This window comes from Aristolochia californica, unplaced genomic scaffold (genome assembly GCF_029961685.1).
Source record: "Aristolochia californica isolate CCGP_79_NKW_82.1479 unplaced genomic scaffold, dmAriCali1.0.hap1 SCAF_5, whole genome shotgun sequence".
Classification (NCBI taxonomy): Eukaryota; Viridiplantae; Streptophyta; class Magnoliopsida; order Piperales; family Aristolochiaceae; genus Aristolochia; species Aristolochia californica.
Window position 1 is genome coordinate 5,560,803 of NW_027182214.1, and position 26,182 is coordinate 5,586,984.

The 26,182-nt window shown below is 34.4% G+C and overlaps 2 protein-coding genes across 3 annotated transcripts; one reads left to right on the forward strand and one right to left on the reverse strand.

Annotated features, from left to right (window-relative positions):
* Window positions 1–3,326: 3,326 nt before the first annotated feature.
* LOC137966617 (uncharacterized) lies at window positions 3,327–6,717 on the forward strand. Of its 2 annotated transcripts, none has more exons than XM_068813296.1 (3): window positions 3,327–3,631; window positions 4,615–4,788; window positions 6,142–6,717. In XM_068813296.1, the coding sequence occupies exons 2-3, from the start codon at window positions 4,681–4,683 to the stop codon at window positions 6,592–6,594; spliced, it is 561 nt and encodes a 186-aa protein (XP_068669397.1). In that variant the 5' UTR covers window positions 3,327–3,631; window positions 4,615–4,680; the 3' UTR covers window positions 6,595–6,717. The 2 variants fall into 2 exon arrangements, with proteins under 2 accessions (XP_068669397.1, XP_068669398.1); XM_068813297.1 differs by having other exon boundaries at window positions 3,327–3,626.
* Window positions 6,718–17,197: 10,480 nt separating this feature from the next.
* Window positions 17,198–19,805, reverse strand: LOC137965792 (small ribosomal subunit protein eS26x). Its single transcript, XM_068812139.1, has 5 exons — window positions 19,692–19,805; window positions 19,505–19,597; window positions 18,995–19,079; window positions 18,785–18,915; window positions 17,198–17,504 (listed from the first exon to the last, which is right to left on the reverse strand). Exons 1-5 carry the CDS (start codon window positions 19,692–19,694, stop codon window positions 17,439–17,441), a joined length of 378 nt encoding a protein of 125 aa, XP_068668240.1. The 5' UTR covers window positions 19,695–19,805; the 3' UTR covers window positions 17,198–17,438.
* Window positions 19,806–26,182: the final 6,377 nt, after the last annotated feature.

Consider the following 26,182-nt stretch of genomic DNA (forward strand, 5'->3'; position numbering starts at 1 on the left):
GGAGGGAACGAAGAAAGATGATGGGAAAACATACTAATGAAATCAACAGAATCTAGAAAATATGTGTTTAAAAAGTAGAATTTTAGAAAGAAGGCAGTAACTTACTTGAATTGGCAAGAAGCTCATAAGAGAACCCCGTTGGAGTGTTTTCTGGTAGAGCTTTTGGCAATAAATGTTGTTCTGCTAACCCACGCGAACAATATCTTCTGCAGAATAGCAAAAATAATATAGCTCGAACAACTTTACTAGATGTCTTTGCTGCTTCCCTTCAAGAAGAAGAAGTTGTACACTTCAGCCGAGAAGGGGTGAAAGGAAGAGAGGCCTATACCCCGTTATTAAACAAAAATGATACTTAAAGTTTACTTGTCATTATTTTCAAATCCCAAATATATAACCAAGCTTTAATAGAGGGGTATAACTGTTTTTATTTGTTGATATAAAAATTTTAAATAAGTCATAATTCGCCCCTCACCCACCAAAATCATTTAAAACTAACTTTAACATTAACATTAGGATTGGAATTGTAAAGGAGATTTCCTTGAAACAGTGGAGGTTGAGCAGATGAGACTTGAAATAAGACATGAGAACAAAGAGAATAATTATGACCATCTCTGTTGGAAAATCCATCCCCCAAAGCTCTTTTTCTTTAAGTTATAGAGGAAAAGGAAACATCCTTATACAATCTGTATAAAATGATCTTCCCAGTACGTTGTGACAGTGCATTTCCTTCTACCCTTAAATCAAGAATTCACTGTTCAAAAAATCAAACAGTATCAACACTCAAAATCATGAAATAAAATTCAACACTCAAAATCATAAAATAAAATTCATACCGGCAGTTTCTTCCAAGGATTTCTTCCCGAGTGTACTTCGTAAGTTCAAGAAAACTGTCAGCTGCAAATATCTGAAAAAAAAAAAACGAATAGTTATCTTTGCTTAGGCATAACTGCATTCTAATACAAAACATTTCACTTACAGAAACAAAGTGTTCGCCATTCGGATATCCAAAAAGACTTTCCAAGAATGAAAGAGCACTGCTGAAACGAAGCAAGAGTTAGAGATTTTGTAGGGTTAGGTCGGCCATGAAAAAAAACATAAGATTAAATAAAAATCTTACCTCCTTCCGTCAGACCGTTGATTTCATCTCGTCGGTGAGGAAAAACTTTGGATGAAGAAATCGAAGAGGAAGAAGAGAAAGAAATCGCAAAGGAAGAAGAGAAAGAAATCGCAGAGGAAGAAATTGAGGAATCGAAGAGGAAGAGGGAGAACGAGGGATTTGAAGACCAAATCCCCCATTTCCCCTGAATACCTGCTGACGGACAGCGGCATGGAAATGGCAGAGAGAAGCATGGGTTTCGCAGGCGGCAAGACGAAACAAAGAGACGGTTTCCCCAAAAATTTCCAAATCCCCCGATCCCCGTATCGCTCGTTAAATTAACGAGTCGGCTCGCGAGCCGAACCTGGCTCTGCTCGAGCTTGACTCGTTAAGCTAAACGAGCCCATTTCTGAGTTCAAGCTCGAAATATAACGAACCGAAACCGAGCCGAACTCGAGCGGCTCGCGAGCTGGCTCGGTTCGAAGCCACCCTTAGGTAGAGCATTGAGTCTCTCCTTTTCTCATGAATTTGCCCCTTTCTTATTCTCACTTTTCCTAAATTCTCTCTCTAGCCATCTCTCTCCTTCTCCTCTCTTCTTCTTTCTTCCTCTCTTTTCTTCTCCTCTTCTTCCTCCTCTCTTCCTTCATCACCTTGATCGAGGTTCTTTATCACGAGATCCAAAATCAAACATGTTATCAGAGCAATGGATTTAAAATCCCAAAGATACAATGGTGTTTAGTGCATGTGGATTATCAAGCTTCAAGTGGATCTCTTGTTAAGTGAAGCAAGAACTCCGTCTTGCACAAAGATAAAAAATTTCTACTCTCATTGATGAAATATTTTATCATTCTTGAGTCTTGAAAGATTGATTGATACATGAGATTCTTCTTCAAATTAGATAGGAAATTGAGTTTTATATGATTTATGAAACTCTAGTGCTAGATTTATCTTTGATCATGCAAGATTGAAGGACAATGTTGGAAGATGGGCTCAAGCCCACAAGCTCAAGAAGAAGCCCACATGTCAAAGGAGAGGCATATGTGTAAAATATGTTACTTTCCATAAAGATGACATAGAGGTGTAAATATGTGTTCCTTTTATGTCTTTTATTTTATCAAGTTGTAATCCTAAGGGCATTGTAAAACTATAAATAAAGGCATTGGCTAAGAGGTAGAACATTGAAGCTCTCTCTTTTTCTTCCACAAATTCGTCCGGCCTTCCTCTTTCTTATTTGACGCAAACCCTTTTTCCCTTAATCCAAACTCTCTCCTTCTACGTTCTTCTTCTTCTCCTCTTTTTATTTTTATTTTTTTTTCTTCTTCATTGATTTAAAGTTCTTCTCATAGGATCCTAAATTCTATATGGTATCAGAGCAATGAGTTTAGGATCTTATTTGATGAAGTAGTTATGAAATCTATCCAAGAAGTTTGTAAAAGAAGGAGTTCAACTATCTCAAACGTCTGATCATGATCAATTATTATCTCAACTGTTCGATCAAACAGCTATCTCAATCATCCTATCATGATTGAATGGTTGAGATAGCCGTTTTGTATGTTTCACACCAAATGGTTTTTTTTATTGGATCACCCGTCTATGAAACAATATCCCATTTTTGGTTCTACCACTAGTTGAATCTAGTCTAGCTAGTTTCAACCAAAGTTGGCCATCTTTCTAGTGAGATGATTTGTTCGGTTTTAATAATATTTATCAATATATATTTTTATTAATAAAAAATTAAAAATATTAAATATAATAAATGACTATTTAGGTATCATCCACTCAAAATCTAATTAATTCAATATTACAAGCAATGACTATAACCGAATTTAATAAAAAAAAAATCACATATCCAATAAAGACAGACTTTGTAATTTATATGCAATGAAGTTAATTACAATATTACCCTTCTTGTGGCATATAAGTCGATTCATGATTTGGACGAGTTAGATCAGATTTTAGATTGAACAAGTCAAGTTACAGGGAGGGAATTGAATCTTCTATTTTGGCCAAATCTCTTGGATTTCAGTATCAATATCAGATTTGTCCAAATTTAATTTACAACATATGTTACAAGAACTATAATTAATTCTTAAATATTATCATATTTTATTATTAACCATAAAATTTAAGAAGTATCGGATGTATCGGATAGTCCTAATGGAAAACATAAATGTATCAGTATCTTTTTCCGACCCTTCCCTTTCCAATGGGACTCCTGCGATGCGTCGTTCCCACTCGAGTCCCGACACCCTGATTGGTGTCATTTGCATCTAAGGCCTCCCACTCACCCCCTTCTCCTCTTTTCACGGTTTTCTGCTCTCCCCTTTCGGTCGACTATTTATTCCGTTTCTGAAACAGCCGACGTCTGTAGTATCAAATCAGAAGCCAGATTCCCTCCAAATCGAGGGAAACTGTTCTCTGTTTTCGGGTTTCTTATTGAAAAGCAAAGAGCTTTCTCCCCCCGGAAATTGCGGGGTGGGGGATTCCGTACAGATGCTATCGACATGTTTCTGTAAAAAATGAGCTGCATGTGAGGTTTGTGCACTTGTCCTCCCTGTACTTTGATTTTTTTTTTTTTTCTGGTTCTCTTTTTCGTTTTGTGATGTGGGTGATGTTGTTACTTACTGCTTGTTTCTGTTGTTTGAACAATGAACTGCTTATCGTTGCTTATCTCTCTCTTGTTTTCTGGTCTTGTGCTTCATTTCTGATACCTGAAATTTGAAAATTTGTTGAGTGCATAATCACGGTAAGTGCGGTTGTTGAGGTATTGAGGGATTGGAGTTTAACTCAATTTCTTCCAAAAGATTTGGGCAGGGCTCTTATGCTTGGTGTAATGGCCCTAATGTGATCCAACTACTGTCATCTTAATTGCATAATAATGGGGGCTTCAAGGAGTCATGTTTTCAGATTTATCAGAGAGGGATGAATTCATGCCTTATGTGAATACTTTAATCCTGATTTTGAATTATTGATGCAAGCGTTAAGATGCCCTGTGTCGTTTACATTATTTTGCTTTCATTTGTAAGTTGTATTTCACTTTTCATCGTAACAATCAGTTTTGATGTTGTAAAAAAAGAAAGAGGGATCTGACTTGGGCCTTTGGCTCAATGGTCACATGAGGGGCTTTCTAGTGTAAGGTCTTAGGTTCAAGTCTTGACAGGAGTAAGGGTGCATGTGCATGTGAAGAGAGATGGGTGGCTAGTGAAATGACTACCTAAAAGATGATGGTTTCTCTAGGCCTTGTGACATGTATTAGTGATGAAATCTATTCATAATGTGGTCTGGAGAATGATTCAAATTGACCCCCTGATTTATTATATTCTCTAAGATTGATTATGTGCAGTTTGTTGTTGTTGTCATTGTTTTTTCAAAGAGATCTTCTTTTGTTAATGAGTGTTTTATTTCACTTCTGCACTCTTTCATACAGTGCATTCTCTTTTTTACGATTGCATTTCTAAATTTAGTTATACATTTTTTAACTTTAACTACTCAAACTGATTACATTTTGGATTTTACAGAGTTCATGTTGATATTACTGGGAGATATCTAAGTAATCTATTTTATAAGGTACTTCAGCCTGGAAAATGTTCAGAAGTGCCATTAGCAATGCATGGAAAGGAGCCAGTTATGCCTCACCACATAAGTTTTCCCCATCTTTGTTTTTTCTTAGAAGTGGCTTCCATTGCGGGAAGGTGAAACACTAATCTTGAATCATGATATATTTTATTCATTTAGATAGAATTATTAAGTTGTTGTGGTGACATTGTATTCTTTTTACTTCATTGAGAATTAATAGTTGTCAAAGACTGATTACTGTTATTTAAAAAAAAAATGATTAAGGTTATTAGTTATACCTGCATAAGATTTTTATAGTTCTTTTAGTTAGAACTGATTGGCGTCACAGAAACTAAAAGGGAGCTGGTTACATCAAATTACTGAATAATGGAATTTCTAGCTTTTGAGGTTATAGAATTTTTGTAAAATTTGATTGTAAAAGTTTTGCAGAATTCTGTTGGAAATTAGTGGCAAAATGTATATTTATTCGTCTTTATATGCACTACTAAGCAGGTAGAACTGTTGCAGTAACTTGTAATTAGTTGATTTCCTTTCAAGTTGTTTCAGAAAAAAATAATTGTTTGAAATTCTGGGACTGTTACAATAAACAGCTGGCCTACAGAGTTCTTTTAATTCCCTTTGGAGGATGCTATAAACTGATAAAGTTTAAAAAAGTTTCTAAGTTTTGTTTGCATGGCTATGTGTATTAGGATATTTCATGTTTAATACATCTCAGCATATAGAATTTTTTATATTTCCATGATTTCCATAGTTAAATGCTTTATTATCTGCTAGGAGCATGTCTGGCCGACAAAGTCTTATTTTATTTTATTAATTCTTCTTCTTCTAAACATGCTAAACCTGAAATTTTAATTTTCTTTAGTGATTCTGTTTGCATGACTCTCTGTACTAGGACATCTAGAGTTTTATATTCATACATGCAAGTATATATAGTTTTTCAATTTTCCCAATTTTCACATGTTTTTCTTGTTTAAATGTTTTCTGTTAGTGGCTTGTGACCCCTTTCGAGGCAGATCTAGCTAATGCCCTTTGTGAATGTGTGCAATTGCTAAAGATTCTTTTCTATTGAATTCTCCATCTCTCCCTAAAGTTTTGTTCTGCCTACTTCTCCATCTCTCCGGCGTCATGTGTCTTTTTCACTCTTATGTTATTGTCTGTATTTATTGCAGTCTTTTCAATAATTTTCATGAATAGTTATAATAAAGATGTAATTGTCTCAACTTCATGTACTGCTTAAATTACATATTTTATAAATATGATACATATCAAGTATAAAGCTGGCTTAGATAATGTTTAAGCTTAACTCTTTCTATAGCAGTGATTGAGTGATTGATTTCACTTTGTTGATAGGCAGCATTCAGCATTCATTACTGTATGGTTCACTGTCATTCTCCTCGGATAAAAATGACATGTTCTTACCCTGAGTTATCATGTATTCTCTAAAACTAGAATTTGGGTTAACATTCCAGGCTCTTCTTGATCCAAGAAGCTTCTTTGAAGCAGAGGATTTTGTGGATGACGAGGAGCAACGGCCTTACACCTATTTAAAGGGGAAGAAATCAAAAAATCCCCATAAGCACATATCCTTCAAGCAACGGACAATCGCCTACATGGAACCCTTCACACTAGATGTATTTATCTCAAAACGTTTCGTTTCAGCATCCATAACACATCGAGTTACAAGTAAGCAAGTGGCTGTAGCTGGTACTAACTCAAAAGACATAAAAGCTGCTCTCAAGTCCCGTTCAGATATACCTGCTTGTATGGCGGTCGGACGGATACTGGCGGACAGGGCTCAAGAAGCAGATGTTTACACTGCTAGTTATACGCCAAGAGACCGAGACAAGTTTGAAGGCAAGATAAGAGCAGTAGTGCAGTCCCTTATAGATAGTGGGATAGATATCAAAGTTTATCTTGATTGATGCTATTGTGCTTGAACGTATTACATGTTCTGATGATGTATATCTCAGGTTCTCAGATTCTGTGATGCCTCTCACAGTTGGACAAAATATAGGCAAAATGCAGTGCTAGTAGATTTTTTATTATTTGTTCTCTTTGGCTAAGCTGGCCTCAGCTATGTCATAATTTTTTACAAGAAGCTTCATGAATAAACTTTCAACAGATTCACCATCAACTTTATGATATTTTCCACCCCAATACATATACAAAAGATCCCAACCTCCAGAGCATGTTTTTGCCCATCTTCAAAGCCAAACAAGCTGAGCTTAAGACGAGGAAGGTGAGCAAAGTAAACTTGTCCAGCTCATAATAAGGGTTGTAATATTACAATCATGAATAGAATGTCTCAGCCAAAGTAGAAAATAATGTGTAATTACTCGTCAAGAATGTCTGGGTGTGCCTCCAGGCTCAATTATGTCCGTGTGTTCTACAATGAATCTTCCACCTACATGATATGGATGTATGTCAAAGCACAACTACAAAATTAATAGTTACAGAGCTAAAATACTTTCATCTAGTTATGTCAACCAAGTTACAACATGTATTTAAACTAGTTGTTTTTTCGAGATTTTTGTGAAAGGGTAAGGATCCAAACAAGGAGGAAGAGGTAAGTGACTCAGAAATCAGCAAACCTCATCCACAAACAAGGATCCAAAGATCAAAAGGAAGAAAGTTTTGATCACTGTTTGAGATGATATGGAAGAAGAATCCAACCATTTTGAGGAGGAAAAAAGTGATGTAGAACTCAAGATAATTAAAGACGATGATGAGTCCACCACTTTGGAAGAGGTAAGTGACTCAGAATATGAAAGCGAATTAGAATTGTTTGTGGAAAAAATCATTCATAGTCTAAACAACAATGCTCAAAGACATGAAATTGAAAAGTATTGATTTCTAGGGACAAGACATAAACACAAGATATCTCAAGGGAAGGAGAGAAGAGAGAAATTCTAGCTCTTAGGAGAGAGAAGAGAATAACTATGGGAGAGAAATAAGAAGAAAAGAGAGAGAAGTGAATGGACGAATTTGAGTCAAGAGGAAGAAGCTTGAATACTCTACCCTAAGCCTTGAGGTTGTATTTATAGTTGTGTGGAAATGTTTACAATGACTACAATGCCCATAGGGCTACATGATTCAAAAGAAAAAAAAATAGAAGAGGACATTCACCAACTTGCATAATTATAATTTTACGTCATCTCTATGAAAGTTCTCCTTATTTGCTAGCCACACTACCCCTACACACCTGGGTGTCTTTTACCACAAAGCTCAAGAGTGAGTTTGTTGCCTTGAAGGAAGAAAATGAAAGGCATGTGGTTAATGCTTCAAGGCAAAGTGGTGTGATAGACTAACCTTTGAGAAGAAGAGCATTGAACATGAGCAACAACTCAAAGCTTTATCACGGTAAGAATACACCCGTGATGAAAGTTTGGAAGGACCAGAAAAAAAAATGGCTCACTCCCATTCTAGACATCAAATGCCATCACTGCAATAAGGCGAGACATTATGCCCACATTTGTCAAGTTAAAAATTCAAAAGGCATCAAACAAAGTTGGGTACCTATTGATTTCTAAGGACTAGACATAAACACAAGAGATCTCAAGGGAGGGAGAGATGGGAGAAAAAACCAAGGGAGAGAAAGAGGAGGAAAAGAGATATAGAGAGAGAGGTGTATGGACGAATTTGAGCCAAGAGGAAGAGGCTTGAATGCTCTATTCCATGCCTTGATGCAATATTTATACTTGTGTGAAGATATTTACAATGACTACAATGCCCTTAAGGTTGTATGATTCAAAATAAAAAAAAACATAAAAAGGACATACACCAGTTTGTATAATTAAAAGTATATACCATCTCTATGAAAGTTCTCCTTATTTACTAGCCATGCCACCCCTACACACGTGGGTGTCTTTTAACACTTCCTCTCAAAGTGGTGTTTGTAACTTCACTTGCAAATAATCTTGGTCAAGAAACTTGTGTGTTTGAAAAATAAATTTTGATTGCCTTGCTTTGACTCATCTTATTATTGTTCACATCTTGCTTGTAATCTTCATCTTGTTCTCATCTTGTCTCCCCCTTACTTGGATATTCTAGCCACATAAAACTTGATTACACAACATGTGGAATTCTTCATTGTTGGATCTTTCTTTTATTTCTTTTACTTCTCCCCCTTAGGCTAGGGTCTCTTTATTCTTTACCAAGAGACCTAACTTGCACAACATAATGGTGAGAGAAGAAAAATCACTCCTAGCCGTACGACAAAGCTCTGTACACAATTTAAAATGGGCATAGTGTAAAACACTCCGCTTAATTTCAAAGGTGGAAAAAATAGCCCAACTTTAGGGCACAACAAAGAGATTATTCACTTTCTAAGGGTAGATTAAATAGAAAACACCTCTTGGGTGAAGAATATAAATAGTTGACTTAAGCTGGATATTGGGCACACTCCTATACTTCTTGAGATAGTGGGTCTATAGGCATTGCTCAGAAGTAAATTTAAAAAAACTAAATTAAAGAAAGTACTTTGTGGAATTAAGGGTGTGAATAAAAAGATAACATCTCTTATACTTTCAAAATGATGGAGGTGCACAATGTAGTTCTTCAGACTTCTAAGTAAGAAGGATGCGTTTTTATACCAATAGATGGATAAAAATTGACCAGGTTTTACTCAAGAGGGAGGTAAAAAATAATTCCTCTATGAACATGATGATGACAGAATCTTTAAAAAAAACCGAATAAGAAAGTTTTTAGATGGAACGTGATAATGGAAACTTTTTAAACGTTTTCATATAAGGCAATTACTTCTTAGCACAACTTGACCAATTTGTAAAGAAAATATTCAAGAGATAATTTCTGGAATAAGGGAGATTTAGGACACTAGTATTTGGAATTTAGAATATAAAAAAAAAAGACTTTCTAATTCAAAATTTTCAAACTTTGTCAAAAAGGAAATTAAACTCAAAATGGGAAAGACTTCTCTTCAGGAAATTAATGTAATGTGAGATCAAACAAAAGAAAATTTTAAGGAAGGAAATATACTCAAGTTGGTAAAATCTTGACCATATTTTGAAAACAAATAGAAAACTTATCCAACATTAGCAACTAAAAAAGTGAAGCAAAAAATTTGGCTTAAATTCAGAACCTCACATGCAACAAGATACCAACATGACCTTTGATTCTTCCAATGTGGGTATCTCCATCTAAAAAGATCATATTAAAAAACAATTTATTGGGATAGAAAGTAGACTCACCTATATTTCTTTTGAGATATAATATTCAATATAAATTTTCATTCATATTGGTATAGACCGGTTAAAAAAGTTGAAGCTCTCTATAGCTACACGAAACTTTTTTGCTGCTTAACCTTTGTTGCTTCATATGTCAATTTCTCTTTCTATAAAAATCTGATTTCAACGATTCATTTTGATTTGGAAACTAGACTCAAATATCTTTCTAAAGGTATATATTTTTCTATATGAGATATATGGTAAGAGGGTAAAACATCTAATGGAAAATAGGAATTTCGAAAGAACAACTTAAGGAAAAACGAGAAGCTCCCCTTTTCTGTTTTTTTTTAATTCTTCTTCTTCCCCTTCTTCTCCATTTTCTTCTCATTCTCCATCTCAGATCTTTCCCCACTCTGATACCGTGTTGATTTCTAGGGACCAGACATAAACGCTAAGCTCTCAAGGGAAGGAGAGAAGAGAGGAATTCTAGCATTTGAAAAAAGGAAAGAAGAAACCAAGGGAGAGAAAGAGGAAGAAAAGAGAGAGAGGTATATGGACGAATTTGAACCAAGAGAAAGAGGTTTTAATGCTCTACACATGCCTTGAGGTTGTATTTATACTTGCGTGAAGGTGTTTACAATGACGACATTGCTCTTAGAGCTGCATGCTTTGCAAGAAAAAAGACATAAGAGGACATACCCAACATTGCTTGTATAAATACAATTCTATGTCAACTCTATGAAAGTTTTCCTTATTTACTAGTCATGCCAACCCTACACATATGAGTGTCTCTTAACAGTACCCAAAGCAACAATATGGTTGTGGTAACCCACAAAACCACATGCAAACAAATTTGGACGCCCAAATCACCTAGCGAGTCAAATGTTATCACAAAGGGATCAAACTTAAATGAGATCTCTAAGGGTTGATCTTTTTATAATGTAGGTTTGTCTCCGAGCCGAGGCACCAAAGAATGTATGGATTTTGGATAGTGGGTGCTCAAGGCAACATGACCAATGATAAGAAGAAGTTTGTTGAACTTAACCTGAAAGACAATGGTCATGTAACATTTGGAGACAATAGCAAAGGTACCATCAAAGGAATTGGCAAAATAGGTACCTCCAACTCTTTTATATCTGATGTCTATTATTTTGAATGGTCAATGCATGATTTACTTAGCATTAGTCAATTTTTTGACAAAGGAAACAAAGTCTCATTTGAAAAGGAAAAATGTTTAGTGAAGAATGAAAATTATGAACTAGTTCTAGAGGGACATATAAATAGAAACCTCTATGTTGTGAACATAGTTGATTTACCCTCAACTAGTGCCATCTATTTGGAGCAAATAACGAAGAATCTTGGTTATGGCATAAGAGGCTAAGACATATAGAAAATAGATTCCTTAAACAAATTAGTGAAGAAAAACCTAGTGAAAGGACTACTTAACCAAAAAATTGTAAGAGAGAAACCTTGTGATACTTGCCAACTTGGAAAGCAACACAAAAGCTCATTCAAGGCTAAGAATTTAGTTTCAACCTCTCAACCTCCACATAGATTTAGTTGGACCTACTCAAACCTTAAGCTTAAATAGAAATCCTCTCACCTTAGTGTTTGTAGATGATTAATACAGGTTCACATGGGTATCTTCCTAATGCACAAGAATGATGCTTTCCAGCCTTTACAAAGCTATGTGAGAAAGTTCAAAAGAATAAGGGTATAGCATTATCAAAATTAGGAATGACCATGGAGGAGAATTTAAAAATTCACACTTCGAGGAATATTCTACATGACATGGCATAGACCATACCTTTTCAACTCCTCAAACTCCTCAAAAAAATGGTGTTATTAAGAGAAGAAATAAAACATTAATTGAAATAGCAAGAACTCTACTACATGCATACAATTTGCTACACATATTTTGGGTCGAAGCCTTAAACATTGCTTGCTATATCATAGACTGAGTAAGCATAAGCCCCTTCTCAACAATACTCCTTATGAGTTGTATATGGGCACCCTTCCCAACATAACCTATTTTCAAATCTTTGGATGCAAGGTATTTTTATTAAAAAAACCAAAGGAGAAATTAGAGAAGTTTGACTTTAGGTCTAATATAGGAATATCTCTAGGTTATTCATCTCATAGCAAGGAATATAGAATCTATAATAAAACATCTATGAGAGTTGAGGAGGAGTCAGTACATGTTGAATTTGATGAGTCCAACTTGCCAAATCCAACCGCAAATTCGATTTTTTATGAAGAAGAGGGAAACCCCTTCGATTCAAACCGAGGATCACAACCCCAAGACCAAAATCTTGATGAGAAACTAAATGACATGAATAACCAACAAGGACCTCCTATGGAGCCAAATAAATTTAGACTCATTAGCTGATTAACCCCTAGAACAAATAATTGGTGACCCTTGAGCCAAAATTTTAACTAGAAGGATAATCCATGAAGCTATGGCGAATAGCGTATTTATTTCTCAAATAGAGTCCAGATGTGTTATCGAAGCTAAAAAAATATGACTTTTGGATCATGGCAATGCAAGAAGAACTAAATCAGTTTGAAAGGAAAAAGTTTGGACTCTAGTACCTAGGCCCCAAAACCAGCAAGTGATAGGAATAAAATGGGGTTTTAGGAACAAAGCCAATGAGGAAAATCAGAATCTGAGAACAAAGCTAGGTTAGTTTCTGAAGGTTACAACCAAGAAGAAGGTATTGACTTTGAGGAAACCTATGCACCTGTGGCAACACTAGAGGCAATTATAATCCTATTAGCCTATGCCTATCACATGAAAATTAAATTGTACCAAATGAATGTCAAGAGTGTATTTTTGAATAAGTAACTTGAGGAAGAAGTGTATGTTGAGCAACCCGAAGGTTTTAAAGACATGAGTAAGCTTGACCATGTATAAAAATTTAAAAAATCATCATATAGATTAAAGCAAGCTCCTAGAGCATGGTATGAACGACTCAGTGAATTCTCACAAAAAAATGGATATAAAAGAGGAGGTGTTGATAAATCTATTTAGCAAAAACCATGATCAAAACCTAATCATTGTCCAAATTTATGTGAACGATATCATTTTCGATTCTCCAAACCCATCACCGTATCAAGAATTTACTAATGTCATGAAGAATGAATTTGAAATGAGTTTAATGGATGAACTCACATTTTTCCTTGGACTTCAAGTTATGCAAACTGAAAATAGAACTTTCACAAATCAGTCCAAGTATACTAGAGGATTGCTTAAGAGATTCAATATTGAAAATCTTAAGTTAATTACCACACCCATGAGTTCATCTTAAAAACTTGACTCGAACAACTCAAGTAAGGCCATAAATCATAAACTTTATAGAAGTATGATTCGCTTGCTACCTTATTTATCGACTAGAAGACCAGACATTATATTTTTTGTATGCTTATCTGCTAGATTTTAATATGGTCCTAGAGAATCTCACTTAGAGGTTGTGAAAAGAATTTTCAGATATATACTTGGAACACTGAACTTAGGACTTCAGTCCTCAAGCTCTTCCACCATAGATCTATAAGGTTACTCCAATGCCAATTTTTTCGGATGCAAAATTGACAAAAATAGCATGAGTGGTAGTTGTCAATTACTTGGAAATATGCTTGTCTCTTGGTTTTCCAAGAAGCAACATGCAGTGCCCTTTCTACCACCAAGGCTGAATACATAGCGGTTAGAAGTTATTGTGTACAACTTATGTGGATGTAACAACAACTAGAAGATTATGGTTTAATGCAAAACAAAATTCCAGTCCATTGTGACAACATGAGTGCCATAAGTCTAAGTAAGAACCCAGTTCACCACTCTTGATTCAAACACATTGAATTCAAACAGCACTTCATCCAAAAATTTGTTCAAACCAAAGTAATTAGAATCGAATTTGTTTCTACCGAAAATCAATTGGCAGATATTTTCACACAGCCATTCAGATTTTGTCAGATATCTAAGTTTCGAGGACAATTAGGCATGTGCTGCCCACCTTCGTCTAAATAAGTTGATAATAAATTCATGTTATGAGAGTGACATGAAAGCCAAACGATCACTTTTGACTCACTTTGTATAAGGCATGATCGATCATTACCTGGCAATAATCAGTTAACTTAAATATCATATTTGATCAATACGTGGGATTGATCAATCAACTTAAGCGATTGATTGATTAATCAAAATAGACTAATCGATCATTCACGACAAAAAACAAGAATATGAATGGTTTTAAGCGATTTTCCCTCATTTCTTCTCCTTCAAACTCTTATCAAAGCCTTGCCTAAGTATCTTTGCTCCCAAAACCCCTTCCTACTATTTTTTTCATTTCCCTTCGTCCCAAACGCTAAAAAAAAGGGTTTGTTTCTCACCACCTAAAGGTATTTTATGCAAATTTGTGTGGGAGGAGGAGAACATAGAGGAGAAGGTGGGTGAGATTAGGGCTCGTTAGAATGATCTAAAGGAAGTATATACTTGATTTGCTCAAAGTGATAAGTATGTTTGGATGTCAACTTGTAGATACTCCAATGGATACTTATGTTATGTGTTGGTTTGGGACAAGAAGTGGATGTTGGGAAGCTTGAGACGTTGGTAGGTTAAGTTAACTTACCTCACTGTGACCAAACTTGACATTTCATTTGCTTTAGTGTTTGACAACATATGATAGACCTCAAGTCTCTCACCAGAAAGTTTTGAAAAGAATAATTCAGTATTTGAAGAAATCACTTGGACAAGATCTCTTGTATAAAAGCCATGGGTATATTGATATTGAAGTTTTTTATGCGGATTGGGTTGGCTCTCAAAAAATGCTATTGTGCCTTAGTAGGCGGCAATCTAGTAACTTGGGGAAATAAAAAAAAACACAATATGGTTACTATGTCCAATGCAGAAGTAGAGTACAAAGCTATGGCACATGTAGTTAGAAAATTGTTATGGGTGCAGTCTCTTCTTTTAGAACTTGGGTTCCTCACGGAATCACCTATGAAGCTCCAATTCAACAACAAAGTAGCTATTTATATCGCCTCTAATTTAGTATTTCATGCAAGAACAAAGCACATTGAGATTGATTGTCATTTTATTCGAAAAAAATTAAGGGTTATTATTATTATAAGCATGAAACATGTTTCTTCTCACATTTAGGTCGCTAAATTTTTTTTTCTTGGAAAGAATTGTTAGGTATCGTAAGAAGGCCCTAAGAGAAGATCTTTTATATAAGTGCCATGGACATATGAAGGTTTTGTTGATGCTAATCAGGTTAGTTCACCAAGTAAAAGGAAGTCTACCTCATGCTATTGTACCAAGTTGGTGGTGATCTTGTCACTTGGATAAGAATCAAAATATTGTTGTTCGGTCTAGTACATTGGCAGGATGTAGTGCAATGACATAGGCAGTGAATGAAATATTATGGGTAAAATCCCTAGTGTCTAAACTCTCTTTCTCTATGACCAACCCTCTAAATTTTGATTGTGAAAACAAGCAGTGATACATATTTATTTAAATCCAATCTTCTATGAGAGAATAAAACATATTGAAATGGATTGTCATTTTGTTTGAAAAAATTGCAAGCTAGAATCCTAAGTTTGGAATATGTCTCCATTAAAAGTCAAGTTGTAGATATTTTGACAAAGGTTGTTGCGGCTAGTCCTCTTCATGTTACATGCTCCAAGTTGGGAGTTTATGGTGTATAGCACCAACTTGAGGGGTAGTATTAGGATAATCTTGGTAGGGATCACTTACTAACTCTATGTTCAAGCTTTTACCTATACTTCACTTTAGCCCATGCTAAGCGCATTCTTGTAATTTGAAGGTGGAGAAGTATAAAAAACAATTATGATGAAAGAGACGAGTTAAGAATCAAACCCTCATCCCTCACACATTCTCTCCCACTCTTCCCTCTTTCTCCCCTATGTTCTAACACATCCCCTCTCTCATCAACTCTTCTCTTATCTTCTTTCCTTCTTTCATTCACACGTAAAAGTAGAAGATCTTAAAGGTGTTACGCTATGGAACGCGAAGTTAATAGACAAAATGTCCTTTTTTGAACTCAATTCATTTTTAAGGTATGGAGAACTTGTCTATTTAGATTGTTTTCACCCACCCCCCCAGAGAACATGGATCTTGATTTGTAAGGCTTTATCGACCACTCCTAAATACACCAACACTTTTAAGTCAACTTAGAGTTCAAATTTTGGTAGCTTACAAGCCACTTTCCTTTGAAGCTGAGTATACTATTGCTTTGAAAATTTTATTTTATTATGGCTTTATCCTTCCTAGAACCTTTTTGTCAATACTGTGAAATCATATCAATCATTTTAGAAAAAAAAAATTGATGTGGGATTTGAATAGTTGTTCATGATTCGGAGCTGCATATTTAGAATCGAAGGTTCTATATTCATTTACTTTGAAATAATTTGATTGAACCCGGTTAAGAGAACTGAACAAGGGATTTTCTATTTTGAAATCATTTACAAAGTTTAGATTATGTCTTGTGGGCAAAAATTTTGAAATCATTCTTTAAATTGATATACTTTGAGTATGCCCTTGCATTCGACAACCAATCCAAAATTTATTTTGAGCCGTGAATTTATAAATCAAAGCAATTAAGGCTAGTGTAAGCATGAAAATATTTTCTAGTGTTTGGTCAAATCTTGTGTAGGCAATACCTCCTCCCTTCATCTCACTTTGTTAAAAAGAATTATTGTGGTTGTTGAATGGTTGTTGATAAACCTCGTTAGGATCTAAGCTAGAGTGTCTAGTTGGCTTCTAAGACTTTTTTTTCTAGAAATCTGAACCTAGATAAGAATAATGGCTCTCTTTAAATTGAGCTTCTTCTTTTTTCTCCTATATTTGAGCTGAACCTCTTCTTTCTTTCTTAAACACAAGTGTATTATCTCTCTCATATCCATTAGTATTGTCAAGCAAATTCTTGAACTTTACAATGCAATACATCACTTTAGTAAATCCAACCCAAATTACTTCCTAACTACATCCAATATAGCCACATAGTCTTTTCCAGAATTTTTGTATGTACTCCGCTCAACGAAGGTGTATCATCTCAAAGTCGTCTCCATAATGCATCACTTGGCTAAATCCAACCAAGATTATTTCCAAACCGAAATCCAATGTAGCCTCATTACTCTTTTCTAGAATTGTTGTCATTGCTCTGCTCAACCAAGGTATATCATCTCAAAGATATCTTTTTAATACAAAAGTATAAAGTCATACAAGTTTGCTATGGTCCATCTCTATCTAGTTCTCGTTCCAAATTCCATCATTTTGTGTATGACTTGCAGCACGAACAAAACTAAAGAAGTAGAGATGCAACTGAAATTTAGCAAATCCTGACCTTCGTAAAAAGTAAAATGAAATAGCAAGGGAGTAATACGTACATGCCACGCATAAGCAATTCTTCTCTATCAGACTAAAGAAATTCATAAGAGTATGAGCACAAAAGCTGAACAAAAAGCTCAGTTTCTTTAGAATACTGGAGTTAAAAACAAAATCTCCGAAGAGAATTTTAAGGAAGACTTTGACTTCAAAATAAAGATAGATTAGTGTGGCACAGCCATTATCATGGGCGCACAGGATTCGCAGCTCCAGCTGGGCGGGGTCCTTGTCCAGGCTTGGGCATATCATCCTGCGGTAACAAAAACATGATATTCAATAATTGCCACACTGGCTTGAAAAGCATCCAGACTTGAACTACTAATTTTCATAAAAAAAAAAAAAAAAAGAGACTATCACTAGATGCATCCACATCCAACTGAAACAAATAAAAAATAAAAAAAATCAAAGAAATACGGGTTTCTTTGTCCAATTGAATTCAAAAAAAAAAAATTTAAGCCACAGTTCTGATTTTCAGAGACAGGGACATTTTTCATAGAGCATGTAAGGAAAACAACTATCCAGATATTGCAAGGTGTCTGAGACTATCACTAGATGCACCCACATCTAACTGAAATAAAAAAAAAATCAAAGAACTATGGATTTCTTGTCCAGTAGAATTCAAAAACCAAACTTTAAGCCACAGTTCTAGTTTTCAGAGACATGGACATTTTGTTTTAAGGTATATAGTAGATGATTAACAATGCTTTTCATGGAAAAAGCACTTAAATAGAGGAGACAAAGGCTACCCTGCAAATTCAGATACAATAAGACTATCACTAGATGCATCCACATCTAACAGAAACAAAAAAAAAAAAAAAAATGAAATATGGGTTTTTTGTCCACTAGAATTCAAAGAACAAATTTTAAGGAACGGTTCTGATTTTCAGACATATGGACTGTTAGGCATAGAATTTTCCCGACAGCTACTCCACCTAGAGCCCTCCCTCTCATCACCCAAAAGAATGTTGATATTACACTTAATTAGTGGAATGCTATACTAGTCAGGGCTGCAAAAGAATAAAGAAAAAATGCAACACCAATATACATTAAGGTGAAATACAACCTGAACATTAAATGTTCTGAGGAAAAAGATTCAATTTTTCATAAAGTCTAGTGAATTTGAAACCAACTTTGTCAGACTTCCACATTGAAGTACTTGTTATCTTTTATTTGGGATCTATATTTAAATTAACTCTATTATGAAATCCTTGTAATCTTTTTATCATATTCCATATCCTCAATTACCACTTGAAAGACAGCTATAGGTGTATTGTACATGGATAGTTCTATTCCATTGTGAAAAAGAAAAATATTAAAACAGTTTATCACAATACAGTACTTCCTAACATAAAACATTTCACAAGACACTGTTTGAGAAACTCTAAGACATAACAAGTGAAGAAAACAACCAATGCTTGAATAGGCAGCTAAACAATCAATTAGGATATTATTACACATGGTAACTTGCAAAAGTAAAAAACACACAGAACGCAAAGAAAAACATCAAGAGATACAAAGTTGAGGAAATACCCTGCGTCTGAATCTCTGAGGGGGCTCACGGTTCCTCCTAGCCTCACGAGATCGGACCCTCACCACATGAGAGTGGATTGCACATGAAACGCAGTATTGCATCTTAGCATACAGCTTGGGAAGCGTATAACCTACAATGCGCAGCTTGTTAGCAGATGACTCATGGAATGAAATTATAAACGGAACAATAAAAGAAAAAGAAACAATTACCATCATAAACACTGGCTTCCTGCACATCTCTCACTGCAGCTTGCTCAACAATGTTCCTGACAAGGAATCTCTTGATAGCCTTGTCCTATCAATCAAGAAAAGAAAATTTTAGGGAGTCTAAAAAAGGAAAACTCAGATATGATACATTTTTCCTCATTCAGAAAACAAAAACAAAGGAGACTTCAAACAAAATACTAGGATACTATTATGACGGTAAGAAGCTGAAGCAAGATTGAGGGAGAGCGGTGCGACTAAGAGAATACGCAAATAGAACTTTCTTCCAAATCTTATCCACTCAAAACCAAAGCAGAAGTGCAAACATGATAGATCCAAAACATGACGAAAAAACTACTTAACCCAAGGGTGATAACCACAATTCTGGCAAATACGAGATGAAGCTCTCCCCATGTCACAGTATTTCAATATAGACGGATCTAGCAACGCAGAATTCCTTAAAAAAAAAAAAAAAAGGAAAACAAAAAAACTGAACCCGAAAAATCAGAACCATGCCTTCGGGCAGCATTTCCCGCAGTTGGAGCAGCGTATGAACTTCACATGGCCACGGCCATGCTTGTTGCGACCACCATTCCTGCGCTTGAAAGTCTGCGCACAAGTATACGACAAATCAATCAGTAAGGGAGAAAGAGAAGGCAACAACCAAAGACATGGAGATCAGCCTTCAGTACAGTAATATCACCATTGGAGCTAGCTTCTGAAATCTGAACTGTGCTTCGAAACCCTAACCCTAGTGCGAAGGGGTTGCCTCAAGCCTTCAACTTTCTAGGGTTTGCGGGAAACAAAAGGAGTCGACTGCGATGATTTATATATAGGGGTCAGACCACTGCAGCCAATTCCGATCGATTGCGATTTACTCGAAGGGTGGGTCGGACTCTGTACTTATAGGTAATTTACAGAATAATCCTCGGTCTTAATCAAATTTGAGTTATGCCCAACTTTTTTTTATTTCTAGGGTGCAATTTATTCTAATAATAAACAGAAAATATAAATATCTCCAGGTGTTTTTTAAGTTTTAGGATAGGCAAAATTTTACCCTAATTTTAATTATTTCATAAAATTTAAAAGAGATAAGAAAAGAAATTATTTATTATTTAGAATGAAATTTGGGTATTAAATTGTGAAGAGAAATAAAATAAATTTACTTTTAATAAATTTTATTATAATTTCCAAATAAATTTTATTAAACCCAACCCAAGCACTAACCTTATAAAGTGATAGGCTATAATTCTCCATGATTTAATTTTTAGTTATTTTACGTTTTTGCCATTTCATTTTTCTTCCTTTGAAATTTATTTTGTTTCATTTTAAAACTAATAATCAATAATGACTCAATTCGATCGGTTGGTTCACAGTGATGTTGGAAAATTGTCTCTCTGTATGACAAAAAAAAAAAAAACAGCTTCCCTCGTGGATGGTAATTGAGGTGGGAATTTATTTTTTCATTGAAAAAAAATAATGGAAAAATTAGGAGATAAATATGTTTATACTAGAAATAAATTTATTTTTTATAAATAATAAAAAATAAGATTAAATTAAGAGAAAAGTGAACAAAAACCAATTTAGGGATTTTTTGTTTATTTTCCTGTACCTTCCTTCCTATTAAGGTTTTGTTAGTGACTTTTCCAAGAAACGTTGAAAATGCATTTCTAGTAAAAATACGTTTTCAAGGACTATTAATACCTCATGTTTCTTGAAAACATTTTTCTAGCTAAAAATTCTTACCAAGAATATCGTATAATTTTTCATGTGAGATTTTTCAATCAAAATGGAGAGGATGGAGGAGAACTTATCTTAGGAGCATTAGGAGATTGTATAGGTGAGAGGTCGGCAGGAGGGGAGAGAATATCCTCATGTGGCTGCTCATCTTGCAGAAGTTGGTGATCAACAGGCACACTTGGCTTGGGCATACCTATAGAAGGTGTAAAACCGGGAGGAGAACTAGCCGAGAAGTATGACTGGTCCTCCAAGAGCGTGACATCAGAAAAAATGAATGTTTTCTTTAGTGGTGAGTAACATACACCCTTTCTGAGTTTTTGAGTATCCCAAGAAAACACACTTAATAGTTCTAGGAGAAAATTTATTCTGGTGAGGCTCTATAGGTAAACTCAAACACATGTGGTGTCAATTAAAATGGCGATGCATCATGAAATAATTTAGAGAAAGGGGTCTAACCATGTAGGACACTAGAGGACATCTACTTAATTAGAAAAGACGGGGTAAGACTTGTATTAGACCAATAAAATTGTGGGACATTGATAGAGAGCATGATTGTTCGACCAACTTCAACCAGATGTTTTTTTTTTCTTTCAGACACACCATTCTGCTTAGGGGTGGCATCTAACCGAGTCGAGCTCAAACTTGCCTATGTTCGAGTTAGCTTTGATTTAAATATTTTGAACTCAAGCTCGAGACGAGCTCAGTCTCAGGCCTAAAATTTTAATCGAGCTCAAGCTTGAGACCAATAATTTAAATTGAGTTCAAGCTCGAGCCGAGTTTGAGCTCCATCCTATATTTAAAACTTTGCATACAATACATGTCAAATATATATAAAAATATGCATAAAATGTACATAAACCCTGCATAAAATTGTCAATACAATCTGCCTAAAAATGTTCATAGACATGCATAATATTATGCATAAACTTTATTTAATAATCAAACACAAAAACATCATTGAAGTATCAATATCAATTTACAATCACCCAAATAAAAACAATACATATAAAATAAATTTATAAACTCTAGGTTTTTCACTTCGTGCTACAAAACAATATAACAAGTCCCCGTTTGAATGAGCAAAATCTCTACCTATGACAAAAACAAAAGAATAATTTTTTTTATTGTTTGATAAAAAAATACTCTTCCACTACTAATTACTAAATATAATGAAAAATATTAAAATTACCAAGATGAGAAAAGGACGAAAAATCAAGTAACTGGTAGCATTATCTCTACAATCTTCTTCTCAAGTTGAAATTATCAAACAAAAGTTTAATAAATAAAACTAAAATAATTACTCAAAAAATATCATTATAAATATTTATTCAAAAGTAGTTCATCTTTTGATTTTTTTTGACACCGTGAAGAGCCTGAACCCAATCACCGCCACAAATCAAAGCTTGAATTGTATTTGGTGCAATGAAGAATGATATGGATCTATTACTTTACCACCAACAATAAAGGTAAACTCTTTAGCTACTGTGGATATGGGAATTATAAGAATATTTGTTTCCATCTTAGAAAATACCCAAAATTTTAAATTATTAACTTTCCACCATTCTAAAACATCAAAATCATATTATGAAGTTTTCTCACAAATATACACACTTTGTTCAAGATAATTTTTCAATTCTGACTTTGGTGAATTCACTACTTCCACTTGTTTCACATAAGTCATTAACTTTGACCAACCTGAACTTGATAAAATGTGACCTACGATTTGTTGAAACACCAGTAGAGCTAATACTTGAAAGCAATCTCTTCATTACTAATGTCCACATTATATATGGATACACATTCATCATAAATCTCACATAAGGTCTATTGAACTAAGTTTGTATTCGTTGTAGCTTCCTCCTTAGAATATATATTTGGAAAACATATTTCAATCAATCTTAATTTGACCCTTAGATCCAAAACTGAAGCAACAACATCAACAAATTGCATTCTCCTCAATACTTCTCAAATTTCTCATTCATTCTTTTAATCATTGTCCTAATGAAAATTCAAAACTTCTTTTACCCTATATACCTCACTAAGGTACAAATTAGAAATAGGGTAGTCACTCCCAAAATTTATATTAGTGACTACACACCATTTCTACCTTTTTCCCATTCATCAAGACTTGACAAACAATCATAAGTTGGTTCTCTATCTTGCAATCTAGGAAATACATATTTGAATTTTAATGTTGAAGATAACATGTCATAAGTGGAGTTCCAATAGGTTGGATAATTAATAAACAATTTTTTTTTACCTAGTTGTAGTTGTTGTAAAATTTCAGAAAAAAGTAAGAAACCTAGCCTCAGACAAATTTATGAATTTGACACTCTCACATACATTCTCAATGATATTTTTAATTTGAACAAGATCATCTTGGACTAATAAGTTCAGAATATGAGCACAACAATGCACATGAAATAACTTTCCACCACAAACTAATTTCCTATTTCTTAAAAAAATCATCTTTCAAAATTCTCAGACAAACATCATTATATGCAGCATTATCAATTGAGATACTAAATACTTATTTTTTATTTCTCAAATTTTCAAACACTTGTAAATAACATCTGCTAAGTCAACACCATGAGGAGGAGGAGGAATATGCACAAAACTCAAGACTCATTTTTGTAGCTTTCAACTACAATTAATAGAATGCCCAGTAATAACCATGTATTCAATCTTTTAATTTTGGGACTTCCAAAGATTTATGGTAAGACTAATCTTGTTAATTTATTTTAATAAAGTTTTTAATTTATTTTTCTTTGCCTCGTACACCTCCATGCATTCCTTCTTAATGGTCTTACGGGATATTTTTTCATAATTCACATTTGCCATCTTCATTAAAAAAATAAATCCTTCCTCTTCTATTATCATGAATGGATATTCATCCATAAGAATACAATGAACAATGAGTACTCTCTTTCTAACTTGATCATATTTACCTCCAAAATCCATAAAGGAAGGCCAGGAGGACTCTCATCAACATTAGACCCCACTAGTTAAAGGTTTATGTTTTTTTATTTTCTTATTACCACTTTTCTACTAGGACAACATTTCAAATGTCAACTCATATGCATGGTTACTCCACTGCTAATATTACTCAAATTGGTTTTACAATGAATACATTGAGCTTTTTGTGTACCATTTATAAGTGAGACTCATTTGAATTCCAACCATACATGAGACCATTAAAAAAATTACAAATTAAAAACTTAAAGAAAAAAAAGCTATCCAAAAAAAATAAAGATTAACAAATAAATGTAGACACATAGATGATAGAGTATATAGAAACAATTTCTAATTTCTATTATGTAAAATATATAGAGGGAGTGAAACATTGGTTCATTAGTCCAATGCTTATTTTTCTCCATGCAAATTTTAAAGAACTTATCCACCAATTGGTTGTTTATTTTTCTCCAAATTATTAAGAACTTATCCACCAATGGTTTAATGTCATAGACTACGATGGGTGGTTCCATGCAAACTGGGTTTAAGCCCCAGTTGAATCGGATACAAACAAAAAAATCAATCAGTATTGAAAACTACTCAATATTCTTCCTAATTTAAATTCATAAGGTTTAAATTCATAAGTGCACATGATCCTAAATCTTGATTCTTGATCACCAAAATGAGGATCCTTTTAAAAAGTTAATCAATACCTTCAAGTGAGTGGTAATTCAGCTTCGAAGCTTCAACCAACAAATTCAAACACACTAAAACTTCGGCCTTTCGCCACCTCTGCCCTGATATCTCCAAAGCTAAAACATCACCATCAAAACAAAAAAATTGTCATGTTTCTTGGATTTTAAAAAGCAAGTCAATAAACAATGATACCAATGACAAAATTTTGCTTTATGCAACAACATCAGCTCCATGAAAGATTTTTTTTTCAAAAATGGAGTCAAAACTAGAAGAACATGTTTTCGCATCTCTCTAAAATTGCAGTCATGGTAAAATCTTGGTTTATTCAATTATCAGGGACTTTCAAGCACACATATTACCTATTAATGGATATATAGATAGTCTAATGGAGGGCTTGTTATTCAACATTATAACATGACTTCTATATTTGTGTCAACCAGGTAGATATGTAGCTAGATAGATATAGATATAGGTCTATTTCTGAATATATGGTATATCTACCAAAATGCTTTGTGAATTTTGTGAATGAAGTGAGTTAAAAAAAGATAGCATACATATACAGATTTATGAAATAAAAAATGGATCTACCCACAACTTCTATGAAATTCAAGATGCTCATTGAATGATAAGAAACTAATATTCACTTATATGACTCCAAATATTCAAGGAATCTTTTTTACGTTATGTTCCAAATGAAACAAAGTAAATGGCCTTTCCTTCTTACTATGGATGGGCTTCAAATGAAGCTTCAAGTATTAGATTTGAAAAAACTATAGAACGGTAAGAGATAAGCCATTACCTACGAGAAATGAGTAGGAATAAGCTCTTGACACAGCATGAGGCATTTGTCCATAGAAATTTTAATGCGAGATAAAAGAAGAATGGAATACAACATATCCAAAACCTAGCAAATAAAAATGCAAAAAATTGATTAGCTTACCTCTATTCGATTTTTCCATCGATGACAAAAAAAAATATAACATGAATACCAGAAGACAAAGAACTTACCTTTGCTCCATCACTTCACTCAGCGACGCTTTGTTACAAAGATTGATTGAGGGACGAAGATCGGAGAGGAACATTGAAGAAAAAGAAGATGAAATCAAATAAAAACCAACACTTACCTAAAGGAGCATATTGCAATCCAATTTTTCTTGCCAATAACCGATTTTCTTTTGATCTTCCCGAGCCCCAAATCCCCATTTTTTTTATCCCTTGAACTCCCTGTTGCCGCTGCCAAATATTGACTACTCTGAAGCCTCGGGCCCTCATTAAGTAACGAGCCGGCTAGCGAGCTTCTGAACTGAACCATGGTTCGCTCAAGCGTAGCTCGTTAACTTAAACGAGCCCGATCTTGACCTGGAATTGATTTGAGATCGAGATAAATCGAGCCAAAATCGAGTCAAGCTTGAGCTACTCGTGAACCGGCTCGGTTCGATGCCACCCCTAATTCTATTTTAGGGTGTAATCACATAAGGATTGGTGGATAATTCTCAGAGGGATTGGACCTGAGAGGAGAAATACTCTTTTGCATTATCAGACCTTTATATGAAACTAAGTTTCCACCATAGTACAAAACATATCAAATATAGTGAATACTTCAAACCTATCTTTCATCAAGTTACTCTTTTATGGTCATCAACAAAAATCACAAAATACTTAGTTTGAGAAATATTTGCGATATCAACTAGCCCATGCACATCACAATGAATTAAAGCAAATGGACTAGAAACAACATTGTTTTTCTTGGGTTGGAATGTAGTCCTGTGATGTTTTCCAAGCTCACAAAAAGTCACATGACAATGT